Genomic DNA, 26,405 nt, shown 5'->3' with positions numbered 1-26,405 from the left:
GGCCCATTCCTCCATGCTGTTTTGGGGCTGTTGCTGGGCAACACGGACTTTCAACTCCCTCCAAAGATTTATGGGGTTGAGATCCAGGACCTTGAAATGCTGCTTACAAAGCCACTCCTTCGTTGCCCGGGTGGTGTGTTTGGGATCATTGTCATGCTGAAAGACTCAGCCACGGTTCATCTTCAATGCCCTTGCGGATGGAGGTTTTCACTCAAAATCTCACAATACATGGCCCCATTCATTCTTTCCTTTACACGGATCAGTCGTCCTGGTCCTTTTGCAGAAAAACAGCCCCAAAGCATGATGTTTTCACCCCCATGCTTCACAGTAGGTATGGTGTTCTTTGGATGCAACTCCGCAATCTTTGTCCTCCAAACACGACAAGTTGAGTTTTTACCAAAAAGTAATATTTTGGTATCATCTAACCATATGACATTCTCCCAATCTTCTTCTGGATCATCCAAATGCTCTCTAGCAAACTTCAGACGGGCCTGGACATGTACTGGCTTAAGCAGGGGGACACGTCTGGCACTGCAGGATTTGAGTCCCTGGCGGCGTAGTGTGTTACTGATGGTAGGCTTTGTTCCTTTGGTCCCAGCTCTCTGCAGGTCATTCACAAGGTCCGTGTGGTTCTGGGATTTTTGCTCACCGTTCTTGTGATCATTTTGACCCCACGGGGTGAGATCTTGCGTGGAGCCCCAGATCGAGGGAGATTATCAGTGGTCTTGTATGTCTTCCATTTCCTAATAATTGCTCCCACAGTTGATTTCTTCAAACCAAGCTGCTTTCCTATTGCAGATTCAGTCTTCCCAGCCTGGTGCAGGTCTACAATTTTGTTTCTGGTGTCCTTTGACAGCTCTTTGGTCTTGGCCATAGTGGAGTTTGGAGTGTGACTGTTTGAGGTTGTGGACAGGTGTCTTTTATACTGATAACAAGTTCAAACAGGTGCCATTAATACAGGTAACGAGTGGAGGAAAGAGGAGCCTCTTAAAGAAATTACAGGTCTGTGAGAGCCAGAAATCTTGCTTGTTTGTAGGTGACCAAATACTTATTTTCCACCATAATTTGCAAATACATTCATAAAAATAATCCTACAATGTGATTTTCTGGATTTTTTTTCTCATTTTGTCTGTCATAGTTGAAGTGTATCTATGATGAAAATTAGAGGCCTCATCTTTTTAAGTGGGAGAACTTGCACAATTGGTGGCTGACAATACTTTTTTGCCCCCCTGTATTTATGCATGTATATAAATAATAATAAATTGGCCGATTAATCGGTATCGGCTTTTTTGGTCCTCCAATAATCGGTATTGAAAAATCATAATCGGTCAACCTCTAGTGTGTGTGTGTGTATGCATTTGCATGTGATAAGAGTGGTAAGCTACCGGAGGACCCAGTGTTTGGTAACATCAGCTTTGTCGCTCGGACCCCCAGGGGCTGTGGTCGTCCACAGTTGGGGCTCCGTACCCCCACAGCCGGGGCCTTGCCTGGGGGGGTGAGGGACTGTTCCTCCTGGGATGGCTTTACCGGAGACGTGGCTGTGGAGCACAGCTCTGGGGCCTGAAAGAGAGGAAAGGAGAGGGGAGAGGGCATTAGAAGAAAACAAAATGACTTAAGGCTATTAAATCCCATAATCTGTTTACAAAGTCTCCTACAAAGTGTCTGCATTCCGATTCTCTACCCTTCTCCAGAAGTGTGCACTCGATCCCTCCACCTCATGCATTTAAATGTTTGGTGTAAGCATGGCTAGAGGGCGTTTGCACCATAATCCTCACACCAAAGACTTAAATGTCGATTATGGCAGCCCCCCACACCTCTCTGATTCAGAGGGGTTGGTTTAAATGCGAAAGACACATTTCAGTTGAATGCCTTCAGTTGTACAACTGACTAGGTATCCCCCTTTCCCTTTCCAGTCGATTACTTTTAAATCCATGAGGGAGAGTGCAGGAGTGCACACTTCGGACGAAGTGTAGAGAATTCAAATGTGGCCAGTGGCTATGAAGAATTTGCATCACTAGGCGGTGTTGACTCACAGGTTTGGGATTGACCTCTGATGACACCAGCCGGAGCAGACAGCGCAGGACGCGGTGGGTGGAGGGCGGGGGCAAGGGGCGTGGTGACTGTAGCTGTGGGCATGTCTGCCCTGGTCCCTGTAGCCCCTCGTCCCCCATCTCCGGGATTGCAACAGCAGCCGGCTGCCACTCGTACTCCAGCTGCAGTTTCCCAGGTTTCCCCAGCATCAGGTACAGCTCTGCCAGAGTCACGTTGCTGTCTGACCCTCGCGAGCTCCAGCCCTCATCACAGATCCGCTGGGCCGACCGACCACAGGACACCAGGGTTGGTGTGCTGCTTCCTCCTCCACCACCAACCCCACCAGACTCTTCCTTTCCTGGGGCTGCTGCGCTCCCCTGCCCCTGGTCTGGAGGGACGTCCTCCACCTGTCGCAGTGCCGGTGGAGGTGTGGTGGGAACCAGGGGGTCCAACAGGGGGAGGGAGTTCCTCTCTGGAGAGGCACCGTCACTGCCATTTACCCCTGTGGTCCGCTCTTCAAGCCTGTACGGAACAGTTGCAGAGCAAGAACTACCCCCCTGGTCCTGAGAAATGGAGTCCCCATCTCCTCCCTTGGCCCCCAAGGCCTCCCCTACCCCTGGTCCTTCCCCCAGCCCCTTCTCCTGTTCCACCTGCCCCGCGGCTACACCACCCTCCTGTATCTGAGTCATAGACAACAGCAGCGAAGACGAAGGAGGAGGAAGTGGAGGTATAGGAGATGTTATCTGGTTCAGATTCTTGTGCTCTGGCCCTGCTCCCCCTCCCAACGTTCCTCCTTCAGGTGTGGATATGGGGGTCTCAACCCCAACACGCCGAGCATCCCCACCGCCACGTCCAGGTTTGGCCATGCCCCCCCGGGGGAGGAGGAGCGGGGCGCCCTGGATGCCCAGAATCTGGGCGGTGGGGATCAACTCCTTGGGGCCGGGCCGGGGCTTGCCACTCTCCTGCCAGTGGACAGTGCAGGAGGCCTTGGAGTGAACCACACGGGCTACGCTGGGCAGGGGGGTCAAGGTGCTGGTCTCAGCTGGGTATAGGAACAGGTCCTCATCTTCTCTACAGGGGAGAGCAGGGCTGCCGCTACCACTGTGCTGCTGGGTTCCCCCTAACGCCTCGCGCTCCTGCAGGCTCTTCAGCTGAACACAGTACGGTCAAGGAGGGTCAGCAGAGATGTCAAACAAAAACAAGAATTGAGCATCAACTTGGCTAAATATTATCGGTTTATCTCTTGAAGTTCTATGGATCAGCTCATTTGAGACTTTTTTTTTTACCAGCATGTTGTGTCTGGTGCTAATTTCATGCGATTCTATACTCGTCCAGATAAAAAATATAATCAGTTAGGTTGTGGTCTAAGTGCTATAAGACGGACATGACATAACTGTTGTGATGTGGAAGGATACGATCCGCTGGTCCTGGACGGCCCACTTCTGTTTCAGGAACTCAATCAGGCTGGACACCTTCCTATGTAGCTCTACCACCATCCTACATCACCACACAGAAGAACAAACAATGTTAGAAAATACTAAATTTCTCAGCAAAGACAACTCCTGTAGACAACACACACCTCAAAACACTGACAGGGGCATGTTCAGCACGACACAACCTAGCAAAACCCAATATGATAATGACAATATGCTTCATGTAATGGCCGCTATGTTTAGGGATCCAAACAGTCAGGGTTGGGTGTCCCAAAAGCATAAAGATTTTTCTGCCCATCTTGATTTTTTAAAAATCTATTATTTATTCAAGGAAAACCCATTGAGACCAGGCACTCATTCTCAAGGGTGCCCTGATCACAGTAATACAACAATCAAATGCAATGTGAAAGGAAAAAGCAATCAATACAAATGTAAAATAAAAATATAGCACAACACAGAATTTGGGGAAAAAAAATTGATTTAGCGCTGTCACGTAACCGTATTACAGCCACACCAGCGGTCACGGGTCATGACCGTTTAGTCACGGTAATTAGGCTTCTCCAAGCGCTGATGCTGCATTAGTAGCCTACCAAACTTGCTAACTGCCTGGTATTCAGCACAGTTGTCCCTCTAATCACTCTGACATCAATGCAAAATCAAAACGAAAATTTTGTTGAGTCTATGCTCATGTTTCTATAGGCTATGCAATTAAGTGAGAAAACAGTTTTGATAGCCTCTATTAAAAAGAGGATACCATCAACTTTCTATAGGCTAGGCCTACTTTATTTAATTGTTCTAATAGTAAGCACATTTCTTCTCTTTACAACAGTATAGCCTACCTCATGGCATGAAAATGAACCACGGGAAAAGCATCCTCCATTCACTATTTAAGTGCATAGATGACATGTATTTTTCCCCCTGCCCCTGTTCCAAGACAGGTGCATGATAATAGCCGATTCTAAATCAAAACAAATTTCACACATATACTAAATTATATGTAAAGACAAGATTAAATTAAGAATAGTCTGATGGGTGGCAATATTATCACTTGTGAATGACGCCCAGTTTGTGTGCAGTAAAGCAAGAAACAGCACTCCTTAAAAAAAACTTTTTCAACTCATAGTCGCACACATCATGTAGCCTAGCCCATTAGGCATATATTTTTTGATAAGGTTTGTGTCACAATTTAAGTGGACAAGTAACTTAAAATTAAGAATATTAATCTGCTTTACAACGGGTATTTAGCCTAACTGGCATACATACACGCACGCAGCACTAGAGTTTCAAGTTTGGGGAAGATCATTTTAAAAATAAAAATGCACCTTTATGCATGTAATGCTTTTATTATAAATCGCATGTGTGGTGATTTTTCAGAATGTCGTTTCCTGCTAATTGATTGCATTTTGGAACATTCACACTTATAGCCTACTGCCATGTGCACATTGCTGCACTTTTAATGTGAAGAATTAGCCTAATAGTTTATCAACATTTTAAGCTAAATGTTCTGATCTGTTGTGTCACCCTCATTGCTTTTTTGAAGCTAGTAGTTGTATTAATTTGGGATCTATCGCATCCCACAACTGTCCCAGATTATGTTTGAAATATTTATTTATCGCACAGAATAGGTAAACTTTTGTACTATGGGCATAGTAGATTGACATAGGCTAGTGCTTTTGCTGTTTGTTGGGCCTACTCATCTTGTTAGCTGACGAAAAGTTAATGTGGACAGTTCTTCCAACATCTTCAACATGCGCCTCGGAATTCGATAAGGACACGCACAGTTGCGTCCCCAACGTGTCGGTCTTCACTTGTAGCCTGTGAGAACGACCCGATCACGTGACTGGCATTGGCTAATAAGAATTTAGATATCCGAGAGGTGCTTCGGCGCACGAAGCCGGGAATTATTATTTTTCAGGCCAGGGGCACAACTGGCCAAAACATTTTTTTAGGGAGCATTACGGCCACAAAAAGGGGATGCCGGCGGGAAATTCGAGGCATTATCAAGTACTTGTCAAAATGTGAATGAGACGGATCAAGCGTATTTAGCCGGCGCAAAAAAACTAAGCAGAGTTCATGCCTTTCATGCTATTTTTTCCCAAATTATTAGACGCGTCATGCAGCCTTAGAATGTATTAAAAATCAAAACATATAGCAAGACTTGTTTCTTTCTTAACAGTGCAACACAATAGCTGCATGTACACACCCTCATATCGTTTGGAGAAAATATCCTTTTGATTTTATTTAGCTACGTTAAGCTGTACTCTTCATACTATAAAACAAAACAACGCCATGGATTTCATCAGTATGTTTCTTCAACATTAAGTGCTGATCAATCCAAATGCCCAGACATTTATAGGCGGGAACCCGATCTATGGGCAAAACACTCAATGAATAAATATGTAGTCCATCTGAAAGAATTAGAGAACATGCATTTAGTCTAGCCCGCATTATGTACAAGTTTTAAACCAACCAGTGCTTGTTGTAAGGCAACAAAGTCAGATTGCAGCTCACCATCTACAGTTGGGGCAATAGCATGCATAACAGTATCGTCTGCATACAGATTAATATCACGTTTCAACAGTTTTATTTACATAAATATTAAAAGAGAACTGGTACCAATACTGACCCTGCAGTACACCTTTCATATACAGGAAGTTATCACAAAAAAATATCTGAAATGATAGTCTTTATAGTTAGCTGACACTGACCTGAGGCGGGGATTATGGGCAAGACTCTGAACACGGGCCCAGGAGTGGTTGCTACGCGGCTGCAGCTCCACGGCAACCTTCAGAGGTAGACGCACAGGCTTCTGGTCTTCTTCATCACTCACTCCTAGAGAGAGTGAGTGAGAGGGAGGTGTAAAGGAAAGAGGGATAACATTTGTAAGATGATCAGCATCATTACCACCACCACTTACTCTCCCCTACTCATCCGCCCCCTTCCGATTATTGCCATGGAAATCCATCCCCTCCTACCCACATGTATGACTCAACGTCCCCATTCATACACTTCCGCCCTCTCCCTGCTGTGTGAGTGTCTGTCAATGTGTGTTTGTGCGTGTGTGTTTGTGCGTGTGTATACTCACCATCTGGGTCACATAGCCTCTTGAGCGCACGGCACATGGGAGCTTTGATGCGTAGGTTCCTGCCTTTAGAACGCACCGTGGTGGCCCTGGGAGAATAGAGCAGAAACATGAGATAAACACAAACTACAACAAAAATGACAATTACAAAATATCAACCATCTACACTGAACAAAAACTCAACATGTAAAGTGTTGATAATCCATCCACCTGACAGGTGCGAAATATCAAGAAGCTGATTAAAGAGCATGATCATTACACATATGCACCTTGTGCTGGGGACAACAAAAGGCCTCTCTAAAATGTCCAGTTTAGTCACAACAAAATGCCACAGGTGTCTCAAGTTGAGGGAGTGTGCAGTTGGCATGCTGACTGCAGGAATGTCCACCAGAGAGAAATGTTAATGTTAATTTCTTTACCATAAGCTACCATCCGTCATTAGCGAATTTAACAGTAAGGAAATCAGTTAATTTAAATAAATAAATTAGGCCCTAATCTATAGATTTTACATGACTGGGCATGGGCGCAGCCATCGGTGGGCCTGTGATGGCATAGGCCCACCCAATTTGGAGCCAGGCCCAGCCAATCAGAATTTGTATTTTTTCTTTTCACAAGAGGCCTTTATTACAGACAGAAATACTCCTCAATTTCATCAGCTGTCCTGTTGGTAGGTCTCAGACGATCACGCAAGTGAAGAAGCAGGATGTGGAGGATCTGGGCTGTTCTGATTACATGTCGTCTGCAGTTGAGAGGCCGGTTGGACATACTGCCAAATTCAATAAAACGAAGTCAGAGGCAGCTTTTCTTGACCCCAGCACAAGGTGCACCTGTGTAATGATCATGTTTAATCAGCTATTTGATATGCCACACCTGTCAGGTGGATGGATTATCTTGGCAAAGGAGAAATGCTCACTAACACAGAGGGAAACAACTTTACGCACAAAATGAGGGAAATACGTATTTTTTGTATATTTAACATTTCTGGGATCTTTTATTTCAGCCCATGAAACCAACGCATTACAGTTTATTACCTACACCACCCTGTTCATGAAAATGGCTCGATGCTACAGACAGTGAGTCACGTGGCCGTGCTTTGCTATATAAAGCCGGCAAACAGGCATCAAGTTACTGTTTGAACATTAGAATGGGCAAAGCGAGTGACATAAGCGACTAAGCGTGGTATGATCTTCTGTGCCAGGCACGCCGGATCCAGTATCTCAGAAACAGCCACCCTCATGGGCTTTTCATGCAAGACTGTTTCCAGGGTTTCCCCGAGAATGGTGGGACAAAAAACATTGACAGTGCCAGTCCCGATTCACGATTATTGTTGCATCATGCTGATGGCACAGGAAGAATTGGGCGTAAGCAGCATGAGTCCATGGACCCATTCTTCCTGGTGTCAACAATACAGATTGGTGGCGGCAATGTACCGCCGTCCAATTTATAGCAACTGCGCAATGCCATCGCATCAAAATGGACCAACATCCCTGTGGAACGTTTCCGACTTGTAAAACTAATGCCCTGAAGAATTCAAACTGTTCTAAAGGCAAAGGGGGTACCGACGAGGTACTAGATGGGTGTACATAAAAAACAGGTGTATATAATGGTTCATTTCAAATGTGTAAACTATTTATAAACAAATCAACTACTTTTAACCCTAAAGTCTTGGAGAAAAGAGGTGGTATATTTCTAAAAGCTGTGGTTACATTGTTATCATTTTTGGTCTCAGTCTTACCCCTGTTGGATGAGCTCGTTAAGCTTGGCCACGTTCTTATCGTCCATCACTATGAACAACAACAGAGTTAGAAAAGCTAGTGCGTACCTCCTTGCTCTTGCTTTGTGAAGACAACACAAACATTAACATATCTAAAAATGTCCTCCAACAGGAGTTAGCTAGCTTTTCTATCTTTGGACACAAGATTAACACAGACATAGAAACATCACATCCTTCATGACCTTCGCCACACTTAACTGTCCCTCATGACACCGGCCCTGTCCAGCGCAACAATTAAAATCAGCTCCATTGTGGCCAACCAGCCCCAGAAACAGAGCCAGACTGAGGCCAGTGTCAAACACACCATCCAAGACAAGACGGATACAGCCCCCCCACCCCACACACACCCTGTTTGACTTACATCCTCCAACCTTCTTCCTGAGTTCAGCGTAGCAGATGAGACCATACAGCTCCTGAGAAGACTTCTTCAGCACACGAGAGTACACTGTGGGACAGGAGGAACTGGGCATGTTATGGGATAAAAGTGAAAAGAAAACTGCAGCACACCAGTGATCTTGGGTGCGCCACAACCAATTTAAAGACAGGTCTCACACTGATGGTGAGATCAAAAGACAGTTTCGCTCTTGCACATTTAATGAGTTGCTTGCAGGTGTGTGTGTGGGTGTGTGTGTGTGTGTGTGTGTATCAAACATGATAGGATTCAAAAGAAGAAATGAACGCAGATACCAAGCAACCTACTTTTTATGAAGACCAGTTGGCATTCGCAAATTAAACTTTGCATACAGGTCGCAGGCAAAGTTTCACACTGATTTTGAAGGTCAATGTTTTAGTCAACAAACCGAAACACGGGCATAAAAAAAGAAAATACTGTGTAAACAAGCAAGAGGTGAGTGGAGAGTTCTATTTGAAAAATAACGAGAGAAGGGAGCGAAACAGAGAGACAAGCTAGCTTACCGTTGGCGAAGTCGATGTGCTTGGAGATCTTGTGCCAGGTGCGGTAGTAGAAGTGTCGAACTTGCTCTTTGTTCTTCACCATGCTGGCTGGCTTCCCCTTCTTCTTATGCTTCAAAGCTATGTTCGTCTGGATCGCCTCAAAGTCCTTCCCATGCTACAGAGAGCGAGAGAGAAAGACCGACACTATTAGAGATATGGAACTTGTGTTGGAGTAGGGGGCACTCTTCCCTCCGGTCTATGGGAGAACATAGGACATAAAGTGCAGTCTCGGTGGTCATTAAAAACCCCATGGCACTTTCTGTAAGAGCAGGGGTGTTAACCCTGGTGTCCTGGCTAAATTCCCAACCTGGCCCCTTTCAAATCACGGCCACTTAAATTTCCAATTGGCATACAACACTCCTAGTATTTCCACCATAATAACTGATTTATGCTGAGTGTTCTGGCACAAAATGGTTGCAGTGCTACATGTGTGGTGGAACAGGTGTTTCCCCCCTTGTAATGATAAGCACTGAGCACCTACTGTAGGTGGAAAGTTGCTTTATAAAATGCAATCAATTATTAATAGTGGGGCTTGCAAAGAAAGAGTCCCCACTTTAAATCTCCAACAAACTTCGACTTGTAAGGCTTGCGACAGCAGCAACACTAGATATTCTAAGAATTATTTTGGACTTATAGCTTATTTTTTTTTATTTTTTATACAAAGCTAATCCTCTTACACTGTTTACGCTAGAAACGCTGTTCAAACTTTAAAACGTGTAGACTAGTCTGGAATAGTTTGAGCTATTTTTAAAATACTAAACTGCCATTTTTGTCCTCCATCCACGTACGGGAATTTCTCAGCATTCTGAAGGTTCCATTGTGATAGTCACGCCAAACATCGCATTCTATTCACTGTAAACAATGTAACTCGACACAAAAATCAGCTACTTTTAATCTTAAAATCGAAATAGAATTATCTGCTACCGATCAAACTTAACAGCTGTTTAAAGGGAAACCTCTGGATTTTGGCAATGAGGCACTTTATATTCTTCTCCAGAGTCAGATGAACTTGTGGATACCATATGTATGTCTCTGCGTGCAGTTTGAATTTAGGGTTTGCATTTTGCCTGCATGTCATGGAACTTCTGAAAGTACAGACCCATCCTGCAAAGGCACAACGAACACTGAAAGGAGGTTTCTATACATCTCCCACTCTTTGCCCTGCGTACACTCCGGATGCAAACCCTCACAACTGGCCTTCAAACGAGTTACAACTCTGTCCACACGCATTGGTACAACACTCTTGGCTCTCCTCTACCCGTCACTGTTGCCACATCAAAAAGTGAATGCACAAACTGCATTTTGAATGCCTTCAGGGACCAGCACCTTCAGATTAGCATAGAAAAATCCCCATTAAAATCAGTAGGTATAAGGAAGAGAGTTTTTTTGCATTGGATGTCTCAAATCGTTGATGTCGCACTTATGCGTCTGAGGTGAAAGGTAAGAGCGGTGTTCGTCAGACCATGAGACATCCCAAATACCGGTCTTCTCACAAAATAGTCCGCATCGTCCTAACGGTTATGACGCCGCTATGGAAAGACTCTCAAACACGTAAATGTCGGTTATTTTGCTCTAGGAAGCCCACAGGCCTCACAAGAAAATAATGAAGGTCCACCGGTACGAGTTGAATATTTAAAAAATGAATGGCAGTACAGTACCAGTCAAAAGTTAACACCTACTCATTCAAGGGTTTTTATTCGTACCATTTTCTACAATGTAGAATAGTGAAAAAAATCAAAACTATGAAATAACACATTGAATCATGTATTATCCCAAAAAATTGTACAAATCAAAATATAATTTAAGATTCTTCAAAGTAGCCACCCTCTCCCATGATTACAGCTTTGCATTCTCTCAACCAGCTTCATGAGGTAGTCACCTGGAATGCATTTCAAGCAACAGGTGTGCCTTGTTAAAAGTCGATTCTTAATGTGTTTGAGCCAATCAGTTGTGTTGTGACAAGGTAGGGGTGGTTTTCAAAAGACAACCCTATTTCGTAAAAGACCAAGTCCATATTATGGCAAGAACAGCTCAAATAAGCAAAGAGAAATGACGGTGCATCATTGCTTTGAAAGTTTCTTCAAGTGCAGTCGCAAAAACCATCAAGTGCCATGAGGAAACTCTCTCTCATGAGGACCGCCACAGGAAAGGAAGACCCAGAGTTCTCTGCTGCAGATAAGTTCAATAGAATTAACTGGACCTCAGATTGCAGCCCAAATAAATGCTTGACAGAGATCAAGTAACAGACATCAACATCAATTGTTCAGAGGAGACTGCGTGAATCAGGCCTTCATGGTCGTACTGCTGTAAAGAAACCACTATTTAATAACACCAATAAGAAGTGACTTGGGTCAAGAAACACGAGCAATGGACATTAGCTTGGGGGAAATATGGAGTGCTGTATCAGATGACCTGGCCTCCACAATAAGGCTGGGGCTATATGGCAAATAAAATAAAGATAATTTCTCATTCAATAACGATAATTATCACAAAATGAATAAAATAATGTTTACAAGGGACACTTCTGCTTCAGAATAAGAATGCCTGAATAAACCAAAGGCTATGTTTATTTTAATTCACCTTTATTTAACCAGGTAGGCCAGTATATAACAAGTTTTCATTTACAACTGCAACCTGGCCAAGATTAAGCATAGCAGTGCGACAAAAAAAAGTTAAACAAAAGTACAGTCAATAACACAAAAGAAAGACCTATGTACCATGTGTGCAAATGTAGAGGAGTCGGGAGTTAGGCAATAAATAGCCCATAGAAGCTCAAATAATTTCAATTTAGCATTAATACTGGAGTAATATATATGCAAATGATGTGCAAGTAGAGATACAGGGGTGCAAAAAGAGCAAGAGGGCAAGTAATAATAATATGGGGATGAGGTAGTCGGGTGTGCTATTTACAGATTGGCTGTGAACAGGTAGTGATCAGTAAGCTGCTCTGACAGCTGATGCTTAAAGTTAGTGAGGGAGATTTAAGTCTCCTGCTTTAGAGAATTTCGCAATTCATTCCAGTCATTGGCAGCAGAGAACTGTAAGGAGAGGCGGCCAAAGGGAGCGTTGGCTTTGGGGATGACCAGTGCCATATACCTGCTGGATCAAGTGCTACGTGTGGTTGTTGCTATGGTGACCAGTGAGCTGAGATAAGGGGCTTTACCTAGCAGACTTGTAGATGACCTGGAGCCAGTGGGTTTGGCGACAAATATGAAGTGAGGGCCAGCCAAAGAGAGCATTGAGGTCGCAGTGGTGGGTAGTATATGGGGCTTTCGTGATAAAACGGATGGCACTGTGATAGCGAACTGGATGCAGTCTAAGTAGAGTGTTGGCTATTTTGTAAATTACATCGCCAAAGTAAAGGATCAGTAGAATAGTCAGTTTTACAAGGGTATGTTTAGCAGCATGAGTGAAGGATGCCTTGTTGTGAAATAGGAAGCCGATTCTAGATTTAATTTTGGATTGGAGATGCTTAATATGAGTCTGGAAGAAGAGTTTACAGTCTAACCAGACTCCTAGGTATTTGTAGTTGTCCACATATTCTAAGTCAGAACCGTCCAGGGTAGTGATGCTAGTAGGGCGGGAGTGCGGGCAGCAATCGGTTGAAGAGCATGCACTTCGTTTTACTAGCATTTAAAAGCAGTCGGAGGCCACAGAAGGGGTGTTGTATGGCGTTGAAGCACGCTTGGAGGTTTGTTTGCACAGTGTCCAAAGAAGGGCCAGAAGTATACAGAATAGTATCGTCTGGTGGATCAGAGAATCATCAGCAGCAAGAATGACATCATTGATATGTAGAGAGAAAAGAGTAGGCCCGGGAATTACACCCGGTGGCACCACCATAGAGACAGCCAGAGGTCCGGACAACAGGCGGAGGGCCTGTTTTGACACACTGAACTGTCTGAGAAGTAGTTAGTGAACTGAAAGAAGCAGTCATTTGAGAAGCCATGGCTATTGAGTCTGCCAATGAGAATGTGGTGATTGACAGAGTCGAAAGCCTTGGCCAGGTTGATGAAAACAGCTGCACAGTACTGTCGTTAAATCGATAGCAGTTATATTGTTTAGGACCTGGAGCGTGGCCGAGGTGCACCCATGACCAGCTCTAAATCCAGATTGCATAGTGGAGAAGGAACGGTGGGATTAGAAATGGTCGGTGATCTGTTAATGAACTTGGCTTTCGGAGATTTTAGAAAGGCAGGGCAGGATGGATATACAGTTGATGTCGGAAGGTTACATACACTTAGGTTGGAGTGATTCAAATTCCTTTTTCAACCACTCCACAAAAAATTGTTGTTAACAAATTACAGTTTTGACAAGTTGGTTAGGACATTTACTTTGTAAACATTTTTTGGAAAAAAGACTTGTCTGATGCACAGACATTATTTCACTATCACAATTCCAGTGGGTCAGAAGTTTACATACACCAAGTTGACTGTGCCTTTAAACAGCTTGGGAAATTACAGAAAATGTAATGGCTTTAGAAACTTCTGATTGACTCAAATGATGTCAATTAGCCTATTGGACATGTCCATGTGGATGTATTTCAAGGCCTACCTTCAAACACAGTGCCTCTTTGCTTGACATCATGGGAAAATCAAAAGAAATCAGACAAGACCTCAGAAAATAAATTGTAGACAGCCACAAGTCTGGTTCATCCTTGGGAGCAATTTCCAAACGCCTGAAGGTACCACGTTCATCTGTACAAACAATAGTATGCATGTATAAACACCATGGGACCAAGTAGGCGTCATACCGCTCAGGAAGGAAACACGTTCTGTCTCCTAGAGATGAACATACTTGGTGTGGAAAGTACAAATCAAACCCAGAACAGCAAAGGACCATGTGAAGATGCTGGAGAAAACAGATAAAAGTATTTATATCCAGAGTAAAACGAGCCCTATATTGACATATCATGAAAGGCCGCTCAGCAAGGAAGAAGCCGCGGCTCCAAAACAGCCATAAAAAAAAGCCAGACTACGATTTGCAACTGTACATGAGGACAAAAATCATACTTTTTGGAGGAATTTCCTCTGGTCTGATCAAACAAAAATAGAACTGTTTGCCCATAATGACCATGGTTATGTTTAGAGGAAAAGGGGGAGGCTTGCAAGCCAAATCACACCATCCCAAACGTGAAGCACGGGGGTGGCAGCATCATGTTGTGGGGGTGCTTTGCTGCAGGAGGGACTGGTGCACTTCACAAAATAGATGGCATCATGTGGGAGGAAAATTATGTGGATATATTGAAGCAACATCTAAAGACATCAGTCAGGAAGTTAAAGCTTGGTCGCAAGTGGGTATTCCAAAAGGACAACAACCCCAAGCATACTTCCAAAGTTGTGGCAAAATGGCTTAAGGACAACAAAGTCAAGGTATTGGAGCGTCCATCACAAAGCCCTGACCTCAATCCTATAGAAGATCTGTGGGCAGAACTGAAAAAGCATGTGCGAGCAAGGTCTACAAACCTGACACAGTTACAACAGCTCTGCCAGGAGGAATGTGCCAAAATTCACCCAACTTATTGTGGGAAGCTTGAAGCGTTTGACCCAAGTTAAACAATTTAAAGGCAATGCTACCAAAAACGAATTGAGTGTATGTAAACTTCCGACCCACTGGGAATGTGATGAAAGAAATTAAAGCACACTCTAGTATTATTCTGACATTTCACATTATTAAAATAAAGTGATCCTAACTGACCTAAAAACAGGGATTTTTACTAGGATTAAATGTCAGGAAATGTGAAAAACTGAGTTTAAAATGTATTTGGCTCAGGTGTATATAAACTTGCAACTTCAACTGTAGGTCTATAACAGTTTGGGTCTAAAGGTGTCTCTCCCCCTTTGAAGTGGGGGATGACAGCGGCAGCGTTCCAATCTTTAGGGATCTCAGACGATACGAAAGAGGTTGAACAGGGTAGTAATAGGGGTTGCGGCTGATAATCTTAGAGAGGGTCCAGATTGTCTAGCCCAGCTGGTTTGTAGGGATCCAGATTTTGCAGCTCTTTCAGAACATCAGCTGTTTGGATTTGGGTGAAGGAGAAGCAGGGGGATATTGGTAGATTTAAAAAAGGTAATGACAGTGTTTCCTATCCTCAGTGCAGTGGGCAGCTGGGAGGAGGTGCTCTTATTCTCCATGGCCTTTTCAGTGTCCCAAAACTTCTTGGAATTGGTGCTACAGGAAGCAAAATTCTGGTTTGAAAAAGCTAGCCTTTGCTTTAACTGACTGAGTATATTGGTTCCTGACTTCCCTGAAGAGTTGCATATCACAGGGGCTATTTGATGCTAATGCAGAAGGCCACAGGATGTTTTTGTGCTGGTCAAGGGTAGTCATGTCTGGGGTGAACCAAGTGAACCATCTGTTCTTAATTCTAAATTTTTTTAATGGGTCATGCTCATTTAAGATGGAGAGGAAAGCTCTTTTGAAGAGCAACCAGGCATCCTCTACTGACGAGATGAGGTCAATATCCTTCCAGGATACCCGGGCCAGATCGGTTAGAGAGGCCTGCTCGCTGAAGTGTTTTAGGGAGCGGTTGACAGTGATGAGGGGTGGTCGTTTGACCGCGGACCCATTACGCACCCAGGCAATGAGGCAGTGATCGCTGAGATCTTGGTTCAAGACAGTAGAGGTGTATTTAGAGGGCAAGGAGGTCAGGATGATATCTATGAGGGTGCCCATGGTTACGGATATAGGGTTGCACCTGATAGGTTCCTTGATAATTTGTGTGAGACTGAGGGCATCTATCTTAGATTATAGTACGGCTGAGGTGTTAAGCATGTCCCAGTTTAGGTCACCTAACAGTACTTACTCTGAAGATAGATGGGGGGTGATCAATTCACATATGGTGTCCAGGGCACAACTGGGGGCTGAAGGGGGTCTATTGCAAGCAGAAACGGTGATAGACTTGTTTCTGGAACGGTGGATTTTTGTTGTTTGGATTGTTTGGGCACAGACCTGGATAGTATGACATTACTCTGCAGGCCCTCTCTACAAGTGATTGCAACTCCGCCCCCTTTGGCAGTTCTATCTTGTCGGAAAATGTTATAGTTAGAAATTTCAGGATTTTTGGTGGCCTTCCTAAGCCAGGATTCAGACACGGCTAGGACTTCCGGGTTGGCGGAGTGTGCTAAAACAGTGAATAAAACGAACTTAGGGAGGAGGCTTCTGATGTTAACATGCATGAAACCAATGCTTTTACGGTTACAGAAGTCAACTAATTAGAGCGCCTGGGGAAACACAGGGCCTGAGTTAACCTCTACATCAGGGGAACAGAGGAGGAGTAGGATAAGAGTACAGCTAAAGGTTCAAAGAACTGGTCGTCTAGTGTGTTCGGAACAGAGAGTAAAAGGGGGCAGGTATCTGGGCACAGGATAGATTCAAGGCATAATGTACAGACAAGGGTATGGTAGGTTGTGAGTACAGTGGAGGTAAGGCATTGAGAGACGATGAGAGGTTTTGTCTCTAGAAGCACCACTTAAGCCAGGTGTGGTCACCGCATTTGTGGGAGGTGGAACAACAGGGCTAGCTAAGGCATATTGAGCAGGGCTGGAGGCTCTACAGTGAAATAAGACAAAGACTACTAACCAAAACCGCAATAGACGAGGCATATTGACATTAGGGAGAGGCATGTGTTGCCAAGTAATCATAGGGTGATTCAGACCACTAGCAGGCCGGGGCTAGCAGATGGGCCTCGGGGAAGTCGCAACGGGGGAGCCTGTTGAAACCCCCTTGGACGGTAATGTCGGCAGACCAGTCGTGATGGATCGGCGGGGCTCTTTGTCGGTAATTGAAGCCCAGGGATTATCTGATGGATTTCTTCAGCTAGCCGGGAGATGGGCCTAGCTCGAGGCAAACTCCAGGCTAACTGGTGCTTGTGTTGGGACAGACACGTAAGGAGTAGCCACTCGGATAGCAGCTAGCTAACAGACGATCCAGAGTAAAGGTTCAGAGCTTGCGGTAGGAATCCGGAGATACTGTGGAGAAAAGCAGTCCGAAATTCTCTGGGTTGATATCGCGCTGTGCAGGAGTTGATCGGGCTGAAGCTGGAAAATGTCAGAGTTAGCGGTGATGACCGTTAGGAGTGGCTAACTGACTACTAGCTAGTTAGCTGGCTAGCTTCTGACGGGGGTTATGGTTCTTAAGTATAAAAAAAATTTGCAGATCCATACCACATTGGGTGAGGCGGGTTGCAGGAGTGTATGTTCAGTCCGTAGATGTAAAAATGAGATCGTTTCTTTCTTTAAAAATATATACAATAGATACAAGGACAAGACAATCAAAACCTCCCACTGCTACGCCATCTTGGAAGAGGTAGGCCATGACAGAAGTAGAACAGGAAATGTAAAAACAAATAGTTATAATACACAGACTTGCACTGTTAGACTAATGGCACATCACAGTTGAAGTAGTTGTCTTACAAGTTAGAAGCAAGACAGACAAGTCTGTCTACGGTCTCTGGCTTTAAAGCTACCCTATGGCAGGTCACCATGTTGCCACCTGTGCTAAAAACACGCTCTGAGGGGGAGCTGGTTGCAGGAATGCACAGGTAGCGCATTGCCAGGTTGCTGACTTGGGGAAAGTTTTGGGGGGTGGATCTTCCACCAGTCCAGTGGATTGGTTTCAAGGTCAGCATCAAGAGAAAGTAGCAGCTGAGTTCCTTTTCTACCAGCTGGATTTCAGTAAGACCTGTGGTGGTGGAGCATGACTTTTTGAAAAAAAACTGCCCAGTGACTCTCTTTTTAGCTGGCAGTTGTGGTGAAGGAGCAGCAACATCTCCCTGTGCTGGGCTTGGGATTTCATGTCCTTCATTGACCATCAGAGACAGCTCTTGCTTTTATGTGGCCCACCTTCTCCTCTTGGAGGTAATGTGTTTAAAACCGAGGGTCGACCAACGAGGCCATCATATTTCTCATTCAGAGGCCATAACTATCGTTTTGATGATTTGGGTGAGCTCTGTTTCGCCATCATCAGGTTTCATGACCTCTGTATTGAACAGGTGTAGTATTGGCTTCAGGTAAGAACCACTGGCATGACTCACCGGACAGAGCATTTGCAAATTCTAGGAGTGGGGTGAATGCCTGGATGATGGACTCAAGAACATCTACAGTTAAAGTTGGAAGTTTACATACACCGAAGCCAAGTACATTTAAACTCAGTTGCACAATTCCTGACATTTAATCCTCGTAAAAATGTCCTGTCTTAGGTCAGTCAGCATCACCACTTTATTTTTAGAATGAGAAATGTCAGAATAATATAATTATTTATTTCAGCTTTTATTTCATTCAAAGTGGGTCAGAAGTTTACATACATTCAATTAGAATCTGGTAGTATTGCCTTTAAATTGTTTAACTTGGGTCAAATGTTTCCCACAATAAGCTGGATGAATTTAGGCACATCCCTCCTGACAGAGCCGGTGTAACTGAGTCAGGTTTGTAGGCCTCCTTGCTCCCACACGCTTTTTCAGTTTTGCCCACAGATTTTCTACGGGTCAGGGCTTTGTGATGGCCACTCCAATACCTGGACTTTGTTGTCCTTAAGCCATTTTGCCGCAACTTTGGAAATATGTTTGGGGTCCTTCTCCTTTTGGAATACCCATTTGCAACTAAGCCTTAACTTCCTGACTGATGTCTTGAGATGTTGCTTCAATATATCCACACAATTTTCCTCCCTCATGATGCCACCTATTTTGTGAAGTGCACCAGTACCTCCTGCAGCAAAGCACCCCCACAACATGATGCTGCCACCCCCGTGCTTCACAGTTGGGATGGTGCTCTTCTGCTTGCAAGCCTCCCCCTTTTTCCTCTAAACATAAATGGTCATTATGGCCAAACATTTCTAGTTTTGTTTCATCAGACCATAGGACATTTCTCCAAAGAGTACGATCTTTGTTCCCATGTGCAGTTGCAAACCGTAGTCTGGCTTTTTAATGGTGGTTTTGGAGCAGTGGCTTCTTCCTTGAAGAGCGACCTTTCAGGTTACATCGATATAGGACCTGTTTTACTGTGGGTATAGATACTTCTGTACCCGTTTCCTCAAGCATCTTCACAAGGTCCTTTGCTGTTGTTCTGGGATTGATTTGCACTTTTCGCACCCAAGTACGTTCATCTCTAGGAAACAGTCTCCTTCCTGAGCGGTATGACAGCTGTGTGGTCCCATGGTGTTTATACTTGCGTGCTGTTGTTTGTACAGATGAACGTGGTACCTTCAGAGGCGTTTGGAAATTGCTCCCAAGGATGAACCAGACTTGTGGAGGTCTACAATTGTTTTTCTGAGGTCTTGGCTGATTTCTTTTGATTTTCCCATGATGTCAAGCAAAGAGGCACAGAGTTTGAAGGTAGGCCTTGAAATACATCCATGATAACAAATCAGCGGAAGATTTTCAAAAAGTAAGTGAATATTTAAATCGCTATTTGTGATTTTATGAAGCCTGTGCCGGTGGGAAAATATTTTGATGTGGGGTGCCGTCCTCAAACAATTGCATTTGCTTTCGCTGTAAAGCCTACTGTAAATCGGACAGTGCAGTTAGATTAAAACTTATTGTGACTCTCAAACCCGGATCCGAGAGTGTAATCATCGCCTGACACAAATTAGCATAACACAACGGACATAAATCTTCCTAGAAAATCTTCCTATTCATGAAAATCACAAGTGAAATATATTGGAACACAGCTTATCCTTTTGTTAATCACCCAGTCATCTCAGATTTTCAAAATATGCTTTACAGCCAATGCTAGACAAGCATTTGTGTAAGTTTATCATAGCCTAACATAGCATTATGCCTCGCTAGCAGCAGGCAACCTTGTCACGGAAATCAGAAAAACAATCAAATTAAATCGTTTACCTTTGATGAACTTCAGATGTTTTCACTCACGAGACTCATAGGTACATAGCCAAAGTTAATTTTTTCCCAAAAATATTATTTTTGTAGGCGAAACAGCTCCGTTTTTTCTTCACGTTTGGCTGAGAAATCGCCTGGAAATTGAGGTCACCACAACGCCGAAAAAGATTCCAAATTAGCTCCATAATATCGACAGACACATGGCAAACGTTTAGAATCCATCCTCAAGGTGTTTTTCTAATATCTATTCGATAATATATCCGTCGGGACAATTAGTTTTTCTCTAGGACCGATTGGAGTAATGGCTACCTCTGTATTTTATGCGAGAATCTCTCTCGGAGCCACCATGTGACCACTCACGCAATGTGGCCGCCTACGGCTATTCTTCAACAGAAATGCGTAAAACTACGTCACAATGCTGTAGACACCTTGGGGAATACGTAGAAAGCGTAAGCTCGTTGATGGTACATTCACAGCCAAATAGGGAGTCATTGGAACGCAGCGCTTCAAAACCTGGGGCACTTCCGGATTGGATTTTTCTCAGGCTTTCGCCTGCAACATCCGTTCTGTTATACTCCCAGACAATATCTTTACAGTTTTGGAAACGTTAGTGTTTTCTATCGAAAGGTGTCAATTATATGCATATTCTAGCATCTTTTCCTGACAAAATATCCCGTTTAAAACGGGAACGTTTTTTTTATCCAAAAATGAAAATACTGCCTAGTACCAACAGGTTAACAAGAATTTAAGCTTTTAACTGATATAAATAATCGTATAAATTATGGATAGTAAAAAAAATTTTTTTTTTAAATATAAAGAAATTATGGATAGTACATTTTTTTTTGCTATCCATAATTTTTACGATTATTTATTCGGATTGCACGCCATCTAGTTTCACTGGAAGTTGTCCCACTAGCGGAACACCGAGCCCAAAGTGAAGTGGCAAAAGTAATGGGTTAAATATACACTGCTCAAAAAAATAAAGGGAACACCAAAATAACACATCCTAGATCTGAATGAATGAAATATTCGTATTAAATACTTTTTTCTTTACATAGTTGAATGTGCTGACAGCAAAATCACATAAAAATGAACAATGGAAATCAAATTATTCAACCCATGGATTTGGAGTCACACTCAAAATTAAAGTGGAAAACCACACTACAGGCTGATCCAACTTTGATGTAATGTCCTTAAAACAAGTCAAAATGAGGCTCAGTAGTGTGTGGCCTCCACGTGCCTGTATATGACCTCCCTACAACACCTGGGCATGCTCCTGATGAGGTGGCGGATGGTCTCCCGAGGGATCTCCTCCCAGACCTGGACTAAAGCATCTGCCAACTCCTGGACAGTCTGTGGTGCAACGTGGCGTTGGTAGATGGAGCGAGACATGATGTCCCAGATGTGCTCAATTGGATTCAGGTCTGGGGAACGGGCGGGCCAGTCCATAGCATCAATGCCTTCCTCTTGCAGGAACTGCTGACACACTCCAGCCACATGAGGTCTAGCATTGTCTTGCATTAGGAGGAACCCAGGGCCAATCGCACCAGCATATGGTCTCACAAGGGGTCTAAGGATCTCATCTCGGTACCTAATGGCAGTCAGGCTACCTCTGGCGAGCACAGAGGGCTGTGCGGCCCCCCAAAGAAATGCCACCCCACACCATGACTGACCCACTGCCAAACCGGTCATGCTGGAGGATGTTGCAGGCAGCAGAACGTTCTCCACGGAGTCTCCAGACTCTGTCACGTGCTCAGTGTGAACCTGCTTTCATCTGTGAAGAGCACAGGGCGCCAGTGGCGAATTTGCCAATCTTGGTGTTCTCTGGCAAATGCCAAACGTCCTGCACGGTGTTGGACAGTAAGCACAACTCCCACCTGTGGACGTCGGGCCCTCATACCACCCTCATGGAGTCTGTTTCTGACCGTTTGAGCAGACACGTGCACATTTGTGGCCTGCTGGAGGTCATTTTGCAGGGCTCTGGCAGTGCTTCTCCTTGCACAAAGGCAAAGGTAGCGGTCCTGCTGCTGGGTTGTTGCTCACCTACGGCCTCCTCCACATCTCCTGATGTGCCTGTCTCCTGGTAGCGCCTCCATGCTCTGAACACTACGCTGACAGACACAGCAAACCTTCTTGCCACAGCTCGCATTGATGTGCCATCCTGGATGAGCTGCACTACCTGAGCCACTTGTGTGGGTTGTAGATTCCGTCTCATGCTACCACTAGAGTGAAAGCACCGCCAGCATTCAAAAGTGACCAAAACATTAGCCAGGAAGCATAGGAACTGAGAAGTGGTCTGTGGTCACCACCTGCAGAACCACTACTATATTGGGGGAGTCTTGCTAATTGCCTATAATTTCCACCTGTCGTCTATTCCATTTGCACAACAGCATATGACATTTATTGTCAATCAGTGTTGCTTCCTAAGTGGACAGTTTGATTTCACAGAAGTGTGATTGACTTGGAGTTACATTGTGTTGTTTAAGTGTTCCCTTTATTTTTTTGAGCAGTGTATACATACACGCAAAAATATCGGTTTCCTGACCTTTCATGCATCTCTCAGAATATGTCAGATACTTCAGAGCAAACATCACTTAGATAATTTTGGGGGACTGTTGTTCCATGTTGTGAATCTGTTATTCAATGCGTTTGAATGGGCAGTAAGGCCAAATAAAATGTATCAAATTATTTTAATACTTAAAAGGTGTTTTAATTCAAAATCAAATAGCAAAATGATCATTGGTATGACCTTCTTAAAACAATTCCATATATGCTAGCAGAACGCCCACAGCTTAGACTGTAACAGGTTTTAACAAACGTCTATACTTAAACTAACAGGCACCATCAGATTTCTCTCCCCAAGTGATAGCCTAAAATGTTCTAATTCCTTATGAGTAAGTACTTCAGTTTGCATATACTGTGGTTTTCTAGTAGGAGAGTACATAGTAGTGTAGTAGTCTTAGTGATGAATTACTCTGTGATCCAATTGCCCCACACACACACCAAAGTAATAAGGTTGATATAAACTCAGCAAAAAAAAAAAAAGATACGTCCTCTCACTGTCAACAGCGTTAATTTTCAGCAAACTTAACGTGTAAATATTTGTATGAACACAACAAGATTCAACAACTGAGACAAACTGAACAAGTTCCACAGACATGTGACTAAGACAAATTGATTGTGTCCCTGAACAAAGGGGGGGTCAAAATCAAAAGTAACAGTCAGTATCTGGTGTGGCTACCACCTGCATTAAGTACTGCAATGCATCCCCTCCTCATGGACTGCGCCAGATTTCCCAGTTCCTGCTGTGAGATGTTACCCCACTCTTCCACCAAGGCGCCTGCAAGTAGCCCTCACCCGCCGATCCAACAGGTCCCAGACGTGATCCGGGCTCCCAGACGAGATCCGGGCTCTTCCCTGGCCATGGCAGGACACTGACATTCCTGTCTTGCAGGAAATCATGCACAGAACAAGCAGTATGGCTGGTGGCATTGTCATGCTGGAGGGTCATGTCAGGATGAGCCTGCAGGAAGGGTTCCACATGAGAGAGGAGGATGTCTTCCCTGTAACGCACAGCATTGAGATTGACTGCAATGACAACAAGCTCAGTCCCATGATGCTGTGACACACTGCCCCAGGCCATGACAGACCCTCCACCTCGATCCAGCTCCAGAGTATAGGCCTCGGTGTAACGACAATTCCTTCGACGATAAATGCGAATCCGACTATCACCCCTGGTGAGACAAAACCACAACTCGTCAGTGAAGAGCACTTCTTGCCAGTCCTGTCTGGTCCAGCGAGAATGGGTTTGTGCCCATAGGCGACGTTGTTGCCGGTGATGTTTGGTGAGGACCTTCCTTACAACAGGCCTACAAGCCCTCTGTCCAGCCTCTCTCAGCCCATTGCGGACAGTCTGAGCACTGATGGAGGGATTGTGCATTCCTGGTGTAACTCGGGCAGTTGTTGTTGCCATCCTGTACCTGTCCCGCAGGTGTGATGTTCGGATGTACCGATCCTGTGCAGGTGTTGTTACATGTGGTCTGCTACTGCGAGGACGATCAGCTGTCCGTCCTGTCTCCCTGTAGAGCTCTCTTAGGTGTCTCACAGTACGGACATTGCAATTTATTGCTCTGGCCAACATCTGCAGTCCTCATGCCTCCTTGCAGCATGCCCAAGGCATGTTCATGCAGATGAGCAGGGACCCTGGGCATCTTTCTTTTGGTGTTTTTCAGAGTCAGTAGAAAGGCCTCTTTAGTGTCCTAAGATTTCATAACTGTGACCTTAAAAGCATACCGTCTAAGCTGTTAGTGTCTTAACGACCGTTCCAAAGACACATGTTCATTAACTGTTTATGGTTCAATGAACAAGCAAGGGAAAGGGTGTTTAAAACCTTTACAATGAAGATCTGCAAAGTTACTTGGATTTTTTGAATTATCCATTTAAGACAGGGTCCTGAAAAGTGACATTTATTTTTTGCTGAGTTGATTTATATTTCGTACTACTCAAAGTTGACTTACCTCGTAGAGCCCTTCGAAGAAGCTGTTCTTGTCCTCTGCACTCCAGGACTCCCACTGTCTCCGGGGTCTCTTTTGGCTGCCCACCGGCTCCTCCTTGACCCCGGGTCCTTGGCCTCTAGGGGCCGCCTTACCCGAGGGCCCCATAGAGCCTGACGTGGAGCCGGAGTGACCAGCTGACACTTGGTGAGAGGGACCATTCTCTGACCCTGTGTGAAAAAGGGAAAGAAGGTGAGGAAAAGTACAATTAACATAAATACAAATGCAACCAATCACATGCGCCGAATACAACAGATGTTGACCTTACCGTGTAATGCTGACTTACAAGCCCTTAACCAACAATGCCTTCAATAAAATACAATTGTGTTCGTTGTCTGTAGCTTATTCCTGCCCATATCATAACCTCACCATGGAGCACTCAGCAAACCGCTCACCCACATGACACTATCCACACTGTCTGCCATCTGCCAGGTAGTTGAAACAGGAATTTATCAATTTAGAGCACACTTCTCCAGCGTGCCAGTGGCAATCGAATGGGAGCATTTGCCCACTGAAGTCAGTTACGACGCCAAACTCATGTCCAGACCCTGGTGAGAACGACGAGTATGCAAGACAAGCTTCCCTGAGATGGTTTGTGACAGTTTGTGTGCTCAGTCCCCTCCTCTCTCTCATGACTGCATGGCCAGGTATGATTCCAACACCATCATTAAGTTTGCCGATGACACAACAGTGGTAGGCCTGATCACTGACAACGATGAGACAGCCTATAGGGAGGAGGTCAGAGACCTGGCCGTGTGGTGCAAGGACAACAACCTTTCCCTCAACGTGATCAAGAGAAAGGAGATGATTGTGGACTGCAGGAAAAGGAGGACTGAACACGCCCCCATTCCCATCGACAGGGCTGTAGTGGAACAGGTTGAGCGCTTCAAGTTCCTTGGTGTCCACATCAACAAACTATCATGGTCCAAAACACACCAAGAGTCATGAAGAGGACACGACAAAGCCTACTACCCGCAGGAGACTGAAAAGATTTGGCATGGGTCATCAGATCCTCAAAAGGATTTATACAGCTGCACCATCGAGAGCATCACCGCCTGGTATGGCAACTGCTCGGTCTCTGACCGCAAGGCACTACAGAAGGTAGTGCGTACGGCCCAGTACATCACTGGGGCCAAGCATCCTGCAATCTAGGACCTCTATACCAGGCAGTGTGCCATGTCAGAGGAAGGCCCTAAAAATTGCCAAAGACTCCAGCCACCCTAGTCATAGATTGTTCGCTCTACTACCACACGGCAAGCGGTACCCGAGTGCCAATTATACGTTCTAAAGGCTTCTTAACAGCTTCTACCCCCAAACCATAAGATTACTGAACAGCTAATCAAAGGGCTACCCAGACCCCTCTTTTACGCTGCTGCTCCTCTGTTTATTATCTATGCATAGTTACTAACACTACCAACATGTACATGTTACCTCAATTACCCGGTGCCCCAGCACATAGACTCTGTACCAGTACCCCATGTACATAGCCTCGCTTGTTATTTTATTGCTGCTGTTTAAATATTTGTGACTTTATTTTTATTGTTTTTAACTTAACCCTTAATAAAAAATAATACATCTTAAAAAAATCTTAAAGCATTGTTGGTTAAGGACTAGTAAGCATTTCACTCAGACCTGTTGTATTTGGCGCATGTGACAAATAAAATGAGACCAATAGCTTTTTTTTTTAAAACTTAGAATATCTGTTTTAGCACAAACAGTCAGACTGAGGCCAGTGTGTCACATACAA

At 44.5% G+C, this 26,405-nt stretch overlaps 1 protein-coding gene across 3 annotated transcripts in view; it reads right to left on the bottom strand.

Annotated features, from left to right (window-relative positions):
• The window catches only part of cramp1 (cramped chromatin regulator homolog 1), a 53,425-nt gene that overhangs the window by 24,091 nt on the left and 2,929 nt on the right, over positions 1-26,405 (bottom strand). For all 3 annotated transcript variants that reach the window (XM_036937925.1, XM_036937926.1, XM_036937924.1), the window contains exons 3-11: positions 24,623-24,828; positions 9,236-9,389; positions 8,682-8,765; positions 8,282-8,330; positions 6,550-6,635; positions 6,173-6,296; positions 3,447-3,528; positions 2,034-3,182; positions 1,386-1,560 (exon numbers count right to left, since the gene is read on the bottom strand). In XM_036937925.1, the coding sequence (XP_036793820.1) occupies positions 1,386-1,560; positions 2,034-3,182; positions 3,447-3,528; positions 6,173-6,296; positions 6,550-6,635; positions 8,282-8,330; positions 8,682-8,765; positions 9,236-9,389; positions 24,623-24,828 (2,109 nt within the window). The remainder of the gene's footprint in view (positions 1-1,385; positions 1,561-2,033; positions 3,183-3,446; positions 3,529-6,172; positions 6,297-6,549; positions 6,636-8,281; positions 8,331-8,681; positions 8,766-9,235; positions 9,390-24,622; positions 24,829-26,405) is intronic.

This window comes from Oncorhynchus mykiss, chromosome 12 (assembly GCF_013265735.2).
Source record: "Oncorhynchus mykiss isolate Arlee chromosome 12, USDA_OmykA_1.1, whole genome shotgun sequence".
Taxonomy (NCBI): Eukaryota; Metazoa; Chordata; class Actinopteri; order Salmoniformes; family Salmonidae; genus Oncorhynchus; species Oncorhynchus mykiss.
This window is presented reverse-complemented; position numbering and strand designations above follow the sequence as displayed.